At 35.3% G+C, this 16,835-nt stretch overlaps 1 protein-coding gene across 5 annotated transcripts in view; it reads right to left on the minus strand.

Moving 5' to 3' along the window:
• Positions 1–16,835, minus strand: part of Fryl (FRY like transcription coactivator) — a 176,745-nt gene that overhangs the window by 126,172 nt on the left and 33,738 nt on the right. For all 5 annotated transcript variants that reach the window (XM_033758803.1, XM_033758801.1, XM_033758800.1 and 2 more), the window contains exon 2: positions 4,690–4,889. In XM_033758803.1, the coding sequence (XP_033614694.1) occupies positions 4,690–4,809 (120 nt within the window). In that variant the 5' untranslated portion in view covers positions 4,810–4,889. The remainder of the gene's footprint in view (positions 1–4,689; positions 4,890–16,835) is intronic.

Here is a 16,835-nt window from a genome sequence, read left to right on the forward strand (position 1 = left end):
AAAAAAAAAAAAAAAAAAAATCTCACACTCTGGGCAATGCAGAATCTTTCTCAGGGGACTCTGACTAGCTAGCCCCCAGGAAAAGATCTGACATTGAAGGTCCAGATGATTATACATCAAAGATCACAGTCAAAAAGGCTCTTCAATGTACCCCGAGCTTCCAGTCAGGTGTTTAGTGCCTCATTCTTAAAATATGATATGTTAAAAATAAACAGACAAAACTAACAAGAAAAGGCAGTTTGGAGCAAATTGATCATAAAGGGAGAAGAATCCTTTTTTAAAATACTTACATATTTAATAGTTTTTAAAAACACAATGGAAATTGCAAACTCTTTGCAAATTATGGGCCTAAACAAATACATATGGCTTAAAACACAGATGATGGGCTGAAGCCTTTTCTTCTGCCTTCTTTTCTAGTTAACGGTAATCTACAAGATTGACAGGTAAGCTTGGAATTGCTTGTGTCATTACCCAAGATTGATCCATCTCCTTTTAGGAAGAAAAAAACCTCAAGTATTGGGTTGCACGGTTTCAAGCTGCAATTTTAATCAATGATTGCAGTCTCTGAATCTTCCTTCTCAAGTGAAAACGGAATGAGATTGTGGCTAAAAATCAAGCTCAGTTAATCTTCAACTCTTCTGGCCTACTTAACCTCCTTTTATAGTCGTTTCTAATAAAGGAATGAGAAAACCCAATTCTTTCATTTTAGCAGTACTATTTTCTATAGAAGTTTGTGCTTCAAATTTTTCTGTACCCTACTATCCTGAGTGACCATGATCTATACCAGCATCCTGGTACCTAATAAACCTGGATGCTGTCCTCCTCCCCCCAGTACTGGGGATTAAATCCAGGGCCTCTGCCCTTGACTTCTTTTTCTAATTTTTATTTTGGTTTTTGTTTTTTTGGTACCGGTAATTGAACTCGGGTCCTTGCGCTTGCAAGGCAGGCCACCGAACTGCTGAGCTAAATCCCCGGCTCTAATCTTTATTTTGAGACAGGGTCTTACTAAGTTGCCCAGCCTTGAACTTGTAGTCTTCCTGCCTCAGCCTCCCAGAGTGCTGAGATTACAAGTATATGTCACCACATCTGGCTACACCTTCTTCTGTAAAGTGACACTGCAAGATTTTCATCAAGAAAGTCATCTGAGATGGATGTTTTTTAACTTAAAGGGTGGAAAACAAATGAAATCACAACAAAAGCACTTGAAGGTATACTATAAACACTATATTAGACTAAATGAATCTTCTTTATCTTGATGCTATGGATTTCCAATCTACCCAGACCAGATATAAATGAAAACAAAGCTAGCAGAGCTCTGACCTAGAAAAGGAGGAATTATATAGGCGCATAATGGATAAAAATATCCTGAGGACTTACTGAGTTTCCTGTAAGCAGGAATGCCTCTGCTCCCTAGTGTGATGATGGGGTTGAAACATCAATGTTCTGATACAATCCTCACCACTATTAACCATAATTTTATAATCTCAGATTACATAGCAGATATTATCTATTAAATGAACAATACAACAAAGTCAGTATCAGACTATTATGAAGGAACTACTAAAAACTCTGGTTAGATTAATAACACTGTGTTTGTTAGAATAACAAAGGCTACATGCAACAGCAGAGCTACTAAATTCAACTTAAAAACAACTTACTGAGTACCTTTCCCAGATGCCCACCACCCTGGGCAGTATTGCAGGCAGAAAGAAGAGTCGCCTAGTTCCTGGCATCAAGAACCCACACTGGAGGAGACAGACAGGTATGAAACTAACCATAACATGATATACTCATAATTTGTATGTACACACAGATACACAATATGTTAAAGTAACTATATGATAGCTACACACACATGGTGTATACACATTAGTATGGGAATAGACTCATTTAGCCTGGGGCAGGACCACTTGTTAGAAGTAAGTTTGGAAGGATGAGTAGTCTCTGAAAATATTTTAGATTGAGAGAAAATAAAAACATACACCAGGAATAAGACTACAGAAAGGGTACTTTAAGTATCACAGCATAGCCAGGTGTGGTGGCACACACCTGTAATCCCAGCCCTCGGGAGGCTGAGGCAGGAGGATTGCTGTGAGTTCGAGACCAGCCTGGGCTATATAGTGAGTTCCAGGTCAGTCTCAACTACATAGTGAGACCCTGTCTCACCCCCTCAAAAAAAGTATCACAGCATATATAAAGATAGGAGAATCATAAAACATTACACAATGACCTAACAAGAACCTGAAATTTTTCTTTAGCAAAGACAAGAGAACCAGACATTTAAAGCAAAAAGATGATAATATTTGTGTTGTAGGTTAAAAAAAAAGGAAATGGAAGGTGATGGGACTCTTCATGCCTACTCAGAAGCTCCTGCAATGTTCTCAGGGGACAGAGCTTGAACCTGAACTAGACACTGACAATGGCACTAGAATGAAAGGAAAGAAAAAGATAGTTGTTTTAAATTGCCATTTTATAGATTTGGTAAAATGAGGTAATCTAATCTATATTTCCTTCTAATATTTTCACTCAATCCTTTATATCTCAAATTAAAATTCCTGTAGGAATATATACTACTTGAGAACTGAAAGGACTCTACCACATGTAAATGCTATCAAATATTTCATGAAACAGTGTTTTAAAAGTATGTTGTACAAGTTGAAATTACTGGAGCTGGTGATGGGTCTTGGGCATCTGTTATACTATAAATGTCTACTTTTATATATATTTATAGTTTTCCATAATAAGTTTTAATGTATGTTTTCTTCTTACTGTATTGTTAACTAGTATAGTAATTTATCATACAATGAAGAGACCACTGAAAAAGAAAATTAACATTTCATAGACAAAGCACATTATAATTAAAACTTATCATCATTAAATCCAATCTATAAGCTTTTGCAATCTTTTTTCTAAAACATTTAACTTCATCCTATGCACAAGCTCTAAAAATATACAGAATATAAAAATAATCATTAATCTGCCATGCAGAAAGCAACCATGAAATAGTTTAAGTTGAACATAATGATGTCTACAGTTTTGAAACAGACATTTGGCTAAAAAGTTTTTTTATCTATTATTATGTATTAAATCCCAGAACATATAATTTCATAGATGTTTTCCTCAGAGTTGTTTTTTTCTACTGAATAAGAAAGCACCTCATGTTTGCAATCAGAAATTTTAAGTCTTGCTTCAATAAGAAAATTAAGAGCAGGACCGGGGATTTAGCTCAGTGGCGTCATTCCTGCCTGGCAAGCGCAAGGTCCTGAGTTCCATCCCCGGTACCGGAAAAAAAAAAACTAAAAAAGGAAATGAAGAGCATCCAACAATAACACCTTCAACTTCCCTCTTTCCCTAAGTTATCACCACCGCCGCTTCTGTTCCTTCTTTCGGTGGAAAAAGAGTAGATAGTGTATGCATACAAGTTCTGAAACCACTATTACTGTGCCTAACTTCTCACCCTGCCACTTATTAATTTTGATCTCAGAGAAGCAACAAGCCCTCTGGGCTGCAAATTGGCAGTGAACTATCATAATAAATGAGTTTCAGCTGATATATACTGTTTTCATCTTCACTACCATCCATCCCCTTCTAACCAATTCTGTTACCTTGGTACATCACATATCCATCCCCTTCAAACCCAGTGAGTAACCTAACTTCCCCAAAATTCCTTTACAAAGTTGAGTCAACAAGCAAAGACTATTCTCCTAATGAATGGAGTGCTTTACCTCCAAAATGAGTAACAGTTTCTCACAGTATTCTGCTTCCAGTATTGTTTGGAATGGTATTTCTATTCAATACTCTATTTCCTTTGACACAACCACCTGCTCCATTGGCTTCAAAATAGATGAAAAAAATTTTAGAAAAAAATCTACATTTCTAGTCACCGTCTCTTCTGAGTTTTCAAAAAGTATTTCAAATTACCAGTGCAACAATTTCTCGAGGTTAAATCACCAGTAAGTCAAGCTCAATGTACACAAGTGAAAAATTTCCATATTCATTTTTTCAAGCCCAAGAACATCCTGTGTACTTTTCCCAGATACAGTCCCATTTTTCCTAACACCCCAAAAAGCATCTTCTATTTCATTACTTGTCAAATTCCTTGTCTATTCTTTCTTCTACAATCACTTCTACTTCCAACACCCTAATTCAAGATCACTTTCACTTCAGTTTGAAGTACACAACAGTTCGACAGCCTCTGCCTTCCATGTCTTTTCCCCTTACTGTCTTATTGCTGTGTTATCTGTCACTAGTATTTACAACTCTTCAGAATCTGACCTAAACATTTGTTTTCAGTCTTTCTCTTTCTTCCTCTATACTCTAATCACAGAGTTCCTCACATTCTCCGATTATGCCTCAATACTTCAAGTATAAAAATATGTCCACTGGATTATTATAAGTTTGGCAACAGTTTTAGTGACAACTTGTAGAATAATCTAGATTTTTTTTTATTTCCTATTATATTTTATCTGGTTTCACAACTCACTAATCAAATTCATTTTTGTTCCATCATGACTTGAAAGTAATTTTTCAAAGTGGATTCTAAAGTAATTCCTACTTTCTGGATCACTACTAACCTATCCCTTAATATTTTTTTTTCAAGTTATATTACATTTTTTGGAAAATGTGTATAAGAATGGTTAATGCAAAAGTCAAGAAAATATTTCAGATTTATAGGTCAGCTCTACTCACCAAGGGTTCAGCCATTACAACTTCAATTTTCTTTTCGGCTTGAACAGCAAATTCTGCAAAGAGGCTCTTGATGACATATTCACCAGGCTTGACATCGGGGTCAATTGTAATGTTTGACATGATGATATTCTTTTTTCCCCAAGTGGAATGAAAGTTGGAAGAAGCACAGTACTTATTCACTTTGCTGACTGGTGCTGAAGCTAAAAGTAAAAAAACAAAAATAAAAAACACAGAATACTACATTAATAATCAGTTTGATGAGGCCTACCAATAACTGTCTCGTTTAACGTAAGATACCCCTACTCCTGTCCAGATCTCCCAATCTCTATTACCATACTCCATTTTCCTCTTGTAATATACTGTAATATACTGTCTCACATATCTACAAAGTAGTCAGTCATATGTTTATTATGTACTGTTTCTCTGTCTACTCTATTAATGTTAGTTCAAGACAACAGATTTTTTTTCTTGTTTTTATTGTTCATGGATGAATCCAAAGTACCAAGAACAATGACTGGTATATTGTAGATGCACTATAAATATTTATTGAATGAATGCATGGAATTCTAATTAGATGGTCAAGTACAATAAAGGAAATAAAACATGTGAATAAACGAGACAAGACTGAAAACACAGTACTTTGAAAAGCATGCTCACAGCAGACCTCATTGAAGAAGCTACACTCAAATACAGGCCTAAGTGATGAAAACATGGCAGCAAGGCAAAGCACCAGACTGACCCTATATGTCTAAGAAACAAGAAGACCAAAGAAGGAAGCAGGGGTAGAGGACGATGTAAGAGGAGGTCAGAATTATTAGTCAGGATGCAAATCACAGAGGACCTTTTAGGACTCTGTAAAGAAATTAGATTTTATTTATAAATGCCATTAAAACTCAGAAATTACTAATGTAGAGAGGGTTGGGATATAACTTCCCTTCATAAGGATGTCTATGGCTCCTCTGGAGATGAATTTTTTAAGGGCAAACAGAGAATAAAGGGACACCATTACAGAAATCCATGGGAGAAGATCGTAGGTTACCCAAAGACAATGATGAATAGCACAGGAGAAAGAAACAGGATCTGAGACTTGTCATATATTAGCAGATTAGATATCAAGGTGAGAAAAAGGAATTTATGATGATTCATGGGATTTTTATTTGAATCCCTCAAAGTGCCATCTAATCAGATAGGGACGACATGGGGTCTAGCAAATAGTAAGTTGCACCCTGCTTGGTGGGAAAAGAGCACACTATACAGCTTGCTAGATAGCTTCACCTTTCTGTTCTTGACTGCCAACCTGGGCAGTCTTCCTTGTTTTGAGCCTATAATTTATCCAGTCCCTGCCTGATGCACACTACAGACCCTCCCATCTTGTAATTTCAGTTCATGTCACCCCTTGGCCTTGTATACCGAGAATACTCAGGAGGGAAGTGTAAATTTGCACATCTCTACCTCAACCTAATCTCCAGATATCACCTTTTCCATATAAGTAAGTATCAGCCCTAAGGGGAGGCAGAACATAACTATCCAAACACTGGGTTTCTTTGTATGTATATATAATGACAGCACAGTAAATGTTTTCTAAATACCTAAGTTGAAAACCTAACACGAAATTTTTTCTATCAAGTGAAAGAAACCTACTCTAGCAAACACACAGTACATGAAGACACAAAAATTTGTAAAAATAAAGATTATTGCAAAATGTTAATCTTATACCCCAAAATAAGTACCTTTGTATCACATTAAATTAAAATACATTATGCATTGTATTCTAAAACCAAAATTGTGTAATAAAAACAATTCAAAACAAAAATTCACAGTCCTTCAAACACAGTGCACATTATTTCAAACAATGACTTGTTTGTCTTCTCTGTGTCATGACCAACAATGTGTATTATTAAAGAGAGAATCTGTTAACAAATGTCATTGTGGAAAAAAGAGGAGAATGTAAAAATATTTTACTTATTTAAAAATCATTTTAAATTATTTTTTAATTATTAATTGTTTTTAATTTAAAAATTATTTTAGGTCAATATGGCTACAAAAACTGATATCTCAAATAACTTGCATTTGTTGCCTTTACTCTTCTTAAAGTTAAACCTAAGCAAATATTCCTAGGTATCATAATTGTATACTTTAACATATTTGCCAATAAAGCCAAAAGCTTTAGGAAAGGATTTATCTCTGGGATATCATCAAAGATAAAAATATTTCATGTAGATGGGGAGGGGAGGAGGGGGTGAAGGGAGGGCAGGGGTAAGGGGAAAAAATGAGAAAAAAGACCTGTCATGTAGAGGTACAAGATCCCAACAATGAATGTAACTGTACTGTATCCCTAAAATGTACCAATAAACTCAATTAAAGCTGAAAAATTAGAAAGCTCAAGTTTTATAAAAATGTTTGAGATCAAATACATAAAGTACTTTATTTCAATTATATTTCTTAGTAGGTATATATTTATGTTTGTTTTAGTTATTAATATATAAAGAAACAATGAACAGATTTATTGATTGCAACTTCAGGCCATAAAAACAATCTAACCTCAGTAACATGTGAGTAGTAAAATAAAATCCTTTTATAATCCAATTAACAGAATGCTATATAAACATTTGAAATTCCATTATCAAAAAGTGTTGAACTATATGAGAAAGTGTTCACAATATAACGGTAAATACAAAAAAAAAGACTAACAGTATGCATTAAAAAAACAAAATAAAATTAGAAGCCCAGAAAAAATACTGGCAGCATACAAGAACAGAACTAACCATTTTACTTCTATCCACAAAGCTCTAACAAAACAAACTAGAAAAAGACCAATGCCCTCAAATTGAAAACAGGACAAAAGCTATGAACAAACAAGTTACAAAACATAAAACAATGTACCAATACTCAATTAAAGCTGAAAAATTAGAAAGCTCAAGTTTTATAAAAATGTTTGAGATCAAATACATAAAGTACTTTATTTCAATTATATTTCTTAGTAGGTATATATTTATGTTTGTTTTAGTTATTAATATATAAAGAAACAATGAACAGATTTATTGATTGCAACTTCAGGCCATAAAAACAATCTAACCTCAGTAACATGTGAGTAGTAAAATAAAATCCTTTTATAATCCAATTAACAGAATGCTATATAAACATTTGAAATTCCATTATCAAAAAGTGTTGAACTATATGAGAAAGTGTTCACAATATAACGGTAAATACAAAAAAAAAGACTAACAGTATGCATTAAAAAAACAAAATAAAATTAGAAGCCCAGAAAAAATACTGGCAGCATACAAGAACAGAACTAACCATTTTACTTCTATCCACAAAGCTCTAACAAAACAAACTAGAAAAAGACCAATGCCCTCAAATTGAAAACAGGACAAAAGCTATGAACAAACAAGTTACAAAACATAAAACAGAAGAAGCTAATAAACACAGAAATATTTAACCTCACTAGTATTCTAAAAATAAATAAGATAACATTTTTCTTCTATCAAAATTGCCCCCCCACTTTGTATCTGGCAAGGATATGTGGATTTCTCACATTCAGCTAATGAGAGAGAAGCCAAGATGATCATCCTCAGCAGGAAGGAGGCTAGTTTCCACATGACAGTGTCACCAAGTTCGCATGAATTAAGTATTTTATAATGTTAAATGATAATATTTCTTCATGTGCTATTGTAAAATTTTGAAAAATTTATGTAAGCTTTAAAGGGAATAAAGATGTAAATGTTAGAATGTATTTCTTAAGAACATAATGCAGGCAATGAATTACAAGTAGTAAAAGCCCAGTGTCATATTAAGCATTCTTGAAATATAAATCTGTTAAACTCTAACTGCTAATAAGAGGAATAAAGCTAGACCTAAATATTTACAAGTTTAGCATTTCTATTTTTTTCTCTTAAAGTGCAGCTAAAAAATAAATGTAATTTTAGGTGGCTCATTCTCTATACAATGTACTTATGTAGCACATTTAGTAAAACAATTATCCTTGTCTTTATGTTCATAGAATTCCTGTACCCTAACAAATTTAAATTCAACCAAGGAGAAGAGGTGAGTAAGAAGAGATATATAACCCTTAAAACGATGCATGTTTGGGTTTATCCTTTTAGCCACAGACCTCAGTCTTCGTTTTTGTTTGTCTGTTTTGTGGAGATTTTCTCTCCACTTTCACTAGGTTCTGATGCAAAATATTCTCAACAGTAATATCTCTTAAAATATACGAGTTTCTCAACAAGTGAAATCTTTTGGGATCCCTACAAGTAGATGTGGTTTGAGGATGGGGGCGGGGGGGGTCTATCTAAGCTTCCTCTAGCTCCTTCAGCCCTAGAAAGAGCTCTTAAGAGATAAAAATCACTACTTTCTCATCACATACTTTTATATATATATATACATATACATATATATATGCGTGCATATTACATTCAAATATTTAAGTACAGATTTATGTAACACAAAATGTAATAATGCACCATATAATTGCTTACTAATTTAATAAAAATTACTTAGATTGCTAACAATAAAAGTTTTGATGATCACCCAAAAAAGAAAAATTATAAGGCAAATGGCCTTGGAATCAGAGAAAAGTTAAAAAATATCTCTGAATTTAAAAGGCAAATGCAAAATTCTTAGCGTAAAAACTACTCCAGCTAGTTATTTCATAGAAATCAACAAAGTGATTCTAAAGTTTGTGTGGAAAGGAAAATGAGCCAGAAGAGCCAACACAATATCGAAGAAAAAGAATAAAGTCAGAAGACTGATACTACCTGGCTTCAAGACTTATTACAAAGCTACAGTAACCAAGACATTATGTTATTGGCAAAAGAATAGACAAACAGATCAATGGAACAGAGCAGCCCAGAAACAGACCCACACAAATATTGTCAACTGATTTTTGACAAGGGAGCAAAGCCAATTCAATGAAGAAAAGAGACTTTTCAACAAAGGGTGCTGAAACAACTAGACATCCACATTTTAAAAAAATCTAGACAGAATATTTACCTCTCATAAAAATTAACTAGAATTGGAACAGATCTAAATGTAAAATGCAAAACTATAAAACTCATACAAGAGAACAGAAGATCAGGTGATCTTGGCTTTGATGATAACTTTTTACATAAATATCGAAATCATTACCTATGAAAGAAAAATTGATAAATTGGAATTAAAATAAAAGCCCAAGGGCCAAGGATTTAGCTCAGTTGTGCAAGTGCAAGGTCCTGAGTTCAATTCCCAGTTCTAGGAGGAAAAGAAAAGAGAAGAGAGGAGAGTGGAGAGGAGAGAGAGGAGAGAGAGGAGAGAGAGGAGGAGAGGGAAAGGAAAAGGGAAAGGGAAAGGGAAAGCAAGCAAGCTTTAGCTCTGCCAAAACACAACGTTAAGAAAATGAAAAGATAAGCTACAGATTGGGAGAAAATTTTTGCAAGAAACATATCTAATAATGGATGGTATTCAAAATACATGAAGAGTGTGCGAAGAAAAAATTACATAAAAAACTCTTGAAATCTCTACAATAAGAAAAACAGCTTACTTTAAAAATGGGTTCAACTTCTGAATAGACACCTCACCAAGCACAACAAACAGATGGCAAATAAGCATATGAAAAGATGTTCAGCCTCAGCTGTATTAAGGGAATTGCAAACAAGAAATGCCACTACAGGTGTATTATTATGGCTAAACTCAAAACACTCACCAGATCCTAGAGAGGCTGTGATGCAACAGGAATGATCATTCATTGCTGCTATGGTAAAGCTACTTTGAAAGACAGTTTAGTGGCTTCTTTTATTAAACTAAACATACTTTTACCATATGATCCAGCAATCCTATTCCTTGGTCTTTACCCAAAGGAGTTGAAACATGTCCACACAAACACCTGCAAACAGATGTTTAATGCAACTTTACTCAACTGCCAAAATATAGAAACAACCAAGATGTCCTTTAGTTGTGGCTGGATATGTCCAGACAAGGAAGTTGTCAATCAGCACTAAAATAAAATTAGCTATCAAGCCATGAAAAGAGGGAGGAATCTTAAACACATGTCACTTAATGAATGAAGCCAATGAGAAAAGACTATGTACTGCGTGATTCCACTGTATGACATTCAGGAAAATTCAAAAGTATGGATACAAAAAATCTGTGGTTACCAGATTAAAGAGGAGGAGTAAACAAAAGGCAGAGCATGGGAGATTTTTAGTACAATGAAACTACTCTACTCTGTGATACTATTATTGTAGCAATCATTACACATTTGTTAAAGCCTGTAAAACATGTAACATAAAGAATGAACCCTAATATAAATTACGGACTATAACATCAGTATTGTTTCATCAGTGGTAACAAATGTACCTCAATAATAATAATATAGTAATAATAATAATAGGGGAATATGGGAGAATGAATACATATTCATATTGTACTTTCTACTCAATTTTTATGTAAATCTGAAAATGCTTTAAAATAACATCTATGGATTTAAAGGAAAGGAAAGGAAAGACTATCAAGCCTTCAAGAATCGAAATTGCCTGGGAATAAGTAATCACGCTTAAGCAATGATGTGTTTAGAAGGACTTTATAATTAAAAGTAAAATTTCAAAAATATAAATTAGTTTATACGATAGGCAGACTAAAAGGAAGGATAAAGCACAACCAGTATAATAGCAAATTTGGGCTTTGAGTGAGGACAATTGGATTGGTATACATTTCAACTAACTATGCAAAGGAAAAGTGTACATTTGAAAGCAACAGCATGTGAAGAGAAAAAAAGAAATGTAAGTATCATGTATACCGAGTGAAACAATTTCTTAAAAAGCATCATTTGATTACTTGTGTTTAATACAGGCTATCAAGAACAGAAAATGAGCTCTAAGGCAAGCCTACCCCAATATTCCCTTCATCTTGATAACAAAACAAATACCATTTATTTCTGATGGAAAAGAAACTCACTTTATCCTGACAACGCTTATTTACCTATGCTGGCCAACAGTTCTCTTTTTTAAGTGTCCTGATTTGTAGTATTTGCCAATAACCAACTTTCAAGCTACCAATGGCATGACAACTGGCTAGTAAAATTCCTCATAGAAAGTGGATTGATGTATGTGATGAAATGGACCTCAAATTAATGTCATCTGTCTCATGGGAACTGTAGCACTGGAATGTAAACTCAGCCTCTGGTTTCTAAAACCTTTCACATCAGTAATTTTTATGTCCTCCAGAACTGCAAAATTTTCTCATAAAGGTTCAGATTCTTCACATAATGTTTGTTTAGTATTTGGCAAATGCCAAATCAAATATTTTGGTTGCATCTTCTTAGTCATTTGCAAAAAAAGTGATAAAAAGAGAAAAGACTCTTCTACTTTGACTAAATATTTATTTATATTTTCTTTCAGAACTTTATTTGGGCTACTGATGTAAATATTTTTATTTTTCTCCCAGTATTTCAATTATTCTGGGTTCACTTAGTAAAACTCCGTCACTAATTTTATTTGCTATAATAAACTAAATCCATACTTAAATATGTTTTCTGATCTTTCTGTTATGCTCATTAACAATCTGTTTCTGTGCTGGAACAACACTTTATTTTTGTTTTAAAATGGGTTTTATTACTTACTGGCACCAATATTCCTGCTTACTAAAAATCAGCAGCTACTGCCACTCACTTATACTCCTAAGCTTATGCTTATCAATACACATTTATCTGAACACAGCTGGCATCTTATATATTAAGATTCCTCATCTACAAATTGGCTTTCCTCCATTAACTCATCTTCTTTTGTGTACCCCCTCAAAATTATGTCCTTTGCTTCATCAAACCTCTATCCAGTACTCATTCTGTTCCTAAATCTTTCGCTTCTATTTTGTGTGAATGAAATTATTCTCCCTTGCTATTCAGTTCCATGTTTTTGCTTCTGGTTCCATAGTAATGGACAGAAAAATTAAAGCTTTTACTTGGTCTTTGAACAGCTGTTCTAAAATGTTTATTTATCCTAATCTAAACTATTCCCACTGAAAACAGTTTCTAAACATAGAAGTCCTATGACCTTTTTGGCATGTGTTCAGTGCTTTTTATCTCAAGTCCACTTCAGAAATATCACTTATTATAAAGCTCAAGAAAAATGACCTATCATCTAAATAATCCATTATTCACTCAGCTAGAGAATCCCTGGGGTTGTTATTATTCTTTTAGTAACCTCCAGAAGCTCAGATAAGAAGCTATTCTAAAAATTTTGAGAGAACATGACGTTTTTCAACTGTGCATTGACCTGAGAGTCAGCAGACAAGGGCCCAAGACTTGTCTTTGCTACTTACTATCATTATAATTTTGATCAAATTATTTAACTGCTTTTCCTTACCCCAGCAAAAGAATACCTTGAATTATATACCAGAGATGGGTATAGATCAGAAGTAACAAGAAAGTTGTTTTCATTTGTTTTCTACTCTTCCCTCCATGAAAAAGTAATTTTGGCAGACTTTCCACCTCTAGCTAGACACGAGCCCAGTGGTCAGCAGAGAATAGCACTGAAGTGAGAATCAGATACCAGAATCCTGCAAGACATTGTTCAGCAAACACAACTGACCCCAAGGCCTGGGGAACGTTGACAACTGTACATGGATATGTAGCCACTGTCTAACTGCTAAGAAATAGGGAAGAGTCTAAACAGGTATGTTCTTGGGGAGGAGGCTCTCAGGGAGAGGTGACGGGGGAAGCAAGGAGCTTCTTCCCAAGGGGCTTCTGCCTAACATCTTAGCAGGAGGCTGACCCACAGAGGTTCAGAAGGGCCCAGCTGCTTTTCCTTCCAGCTCTCCTGGGGTTACTCCTCAAACTTAAAACTCCTTAAAGTAGTCTGGCTCCACACTTAGTTGGCAGGCAAAGAAACGTAACTGTAGACTGAAAGATATCTGGTAGTCACAAACAAAAGAAATAAAACATTTCCTGAACACCATCAGCAATTATCAGGACAAGATACGCTCTACTTTGGAGGCTGAAAGGCCCATGTGTTACAGGTTCAGGCTCAGTGTGATACCATTAGACAGTGCAGTGGACCTTTAGGAACAGGGTCTTCTGGGAGGTCCTGAAATTATTAGGTATGTGTACTAATGGGGATTATGAGAACTTGGCCTCTTCCTCTTCCTTTGTCACTTCCTCACCTTGTAATTCCACATGTTCTCCACCACTGACATCCAGAGGCCTAAAAACAATGGGTTTGCCCAGTCATGGACTGGAATCTCTAATTAGAGCCATGTGGCAAAATAAGCTTTCTGTCTTTATAAATTGATTATTCCAGGTATTTTGTTGTAGTGACAGAAAATCGGTACTGATAGTGGGCTGGTCATTACTATATACCTAATGATGTAGAGAAGCCTCTGGAATTGCTTATGGGAGAAATCTGAGTAAAGAGGAGCAAGTGAGAATAAGCCTAAAGCAAGATGTGATGGCATATGCCTATAATCCCAGCACTTGGGAGGCTGAGATAGGACGATTGCTGCAAGTTTGAGGTCAGCCCAATATTTTGTGGGAGCTTAAGCTTAAAGATTATGGTTAAGCTTAAAGATTATAGCTTAGTTTACTTGGCAGAGATTTCAAGGCAGCACAGAATTCAGGCTACAGCATGTACTATACTAGTCACTTGACCATAGCCAGGACAAAATGCATGGCACCTACAACTTAAAGGAGGAGAGGTTTATTTTGACTCACTGGTTTTAAAGAATTCAAACTATGGTTTGTTTGCTCCAAGACAGAAACAGCATGGCAGAAGAAAAGTACCCAAACCATAGCAGCCAGAAAGGAGGGAACAAAGGAAGGGACTGAGACAAGGATACATGTCTCCAAATCACATCCCCAGTGACCCATCTCCAACCAGGCACCACCTCTTAATAGTACACTCAGCTACTAAACTCATCAATGGATGAACCCACTGATGAGTAGAGTGCCCCAAAGATCCAATCACCTCCCAAACATGAGACTCTGGGGAGATATTTTAGATCCAAACAATAACAGGAACACTATCTGCCTTTAGTCGGTATTACAGTGAGAACTGCAAGGAAAATGGAGCAGAGTGAAAATATTTGGAAATTTTAGAGCTTGGCCAGAAAAGCAGCACATGTTAAGGTGCAGCCATGAAGGGTGCGACTGCTAGTACGGATAAAGACAAGCCAGGTGCTTTGTACCAAGACAGTAGGGAAGGTACACAAACATCCCAAAATTCACCAAAGCCACTACCAACACAGACACAGAAGTACAAAATACAATTTCTTCCCAACTTTCCAGGGCAGAATCATTTCAGAAGACAGTCCTAGGTGGCTTGCACATGCACGGCTGCCCCAGGATTTGCCTGTGTTTAGCTGCCACAATATTTCAAGGAGGCCCAGGCATAGCTTGTACTAGGGGCAGACCTTGGCATCATCCACACAATGCTGGTTTGGGAACATACAGAATCCAAGAATGATGAGGTCATGATAGCTTCCACCAAGATTTCAAAGGTAAGCTGGAGAGATTAGGTAGGGTGCTACAGGGTTGAAGTACTCTGACAGAGCAATGCCTAGAGTTATGGGAACAAAGTCAAAGCAGCAAAAGAGACAGACACCAAGAAGGTAAAGTTGTCATCGATGTGCAACATACATCAAGGGATTTTTTTTTAAGGGACTCACAGCTGTTTGCTTTGAATGTCAGAGGACAGTTTGGGCTTGTATGCTGAGCAATGCTCGAATGGTTAAGACTTTGGAGACTTTTATGTGATGGACTGAATGTATTTTACCTCTTAATACAAGCATAAACCTTTGAAGGCCAGGGGAAGAACACTACACTATAGTTTAGATGTTAAATATCCCCCAAATCTCATTTGTTAAAGGCTTGGTCGCATACTGGTGCTACTGGAAGATACACTAAACTTTTAAGAGGAGAGGGCTTGTGGAAAGTCTTTAGATTACTGGGTATTGTGCAAGAAACCCTCCCCCCAACTCCTTCCCCTTCTTCCTTTACTTCTTGGCCACTAGGTGAGCAGTTTTGCTGCAGGTGGTTTCCATCTTGGACCCACCCCAGAGGCCTAGAAACAATAGATCCACCCAATCGTGGGCTGGTACCTCTATGTTCATAAGCCAAAATAAATCTTTTGTCATTGTAAGTTTATTATTTAGGTATTTTGTTATAGTGATGAAAATCTAAAACAGATTTAAAACATCAAACCTATTTCTATTATTAAAAACAAACTAGGCAAAGATGCTGATTCTTGTCTTATTATTCAAATAGTAACCTAGAGAAATCTTCTAGAAGTAAAGATGCATAAAAAGTTTTCCATTCATATATATAAACTAGGTGGGGATAAATTTAATATGAGAAACATAAGACTTACAGGGAAGAAACTACAAGGATCTCTTAAAGGACAAAGAAGAAGGTCTGAACACATGAAAAATATACTCACAGATGGGAGGACTTATGATAAGTGCCAATTCTCACAAAATTGCATTTGTATTAGATGTAAAAATGTGGCTGTATTGGACAAAAATATAGCAACATATACCTGGAGGAATAAACATTCAAGATATGCCACAAAAGTTATTTTTTAAAAATACTAAGAATATTTTTTAAAAACACAAATACTTTCTAAATCAAAGGACCTATAACTATAGTCAAAACACAGTTTTAAGATTATCAATATTATGTATAGGTCTGGGGATTTAGCTCAGTGTTTCCACTACCTGCCTCGCAAGCACAAGGTCCTGAGTTCAATCCCTGGTTACCCCCCCAAAAATTATTATGTATATATTATGCTCAAAAGGCAAAATCTAGATAGATATGAAGTTAAAGATTACCAAAACATTAGGAGAGTTCATGCATAAAGCAGAAGAGACCTTCAGTCAAAAAAGAAAACTCAAAATTATGAACAAAGATAAATATATAAAAACTGAACACAAAGGTTCAAAGTACTCAGGTTCAGTGACACCATAAACAAGAAAAGACAAAGCTGGTAAAGTATTTATAATGTATATGACAGAAAAAACATTCAACAAGCGCTTACAAAGTAATGTAAAAAAGATAACATAATAGAGAAAAACTGGCAAAAAATATAAACAGGAAGGCCAGGGATTTAGCTCAGTGGGTTCCACCGCCTGCCTCTCAAGCACAAGGACCTGAGTTTGATCACTGGTACCAATAATTATAT

This window comes from Fukomys damarensis, unplaced genomic scaffold, assembly GCF_012274545.1.
Source record: "Fukomys damarensis isolate Sample0158 unplaced genomic scaffold, DMR_v1.0_HiC HiC_scaffold_35, whole genome shotgun sequence".
Classification (NCBI taxonomy): domain Eukaryota; kingdom Metazoa; phylum Chordata; class Mammalia; order Rodentia; family Bathyergidae; genus Fukomys; species Fukomys damarensis.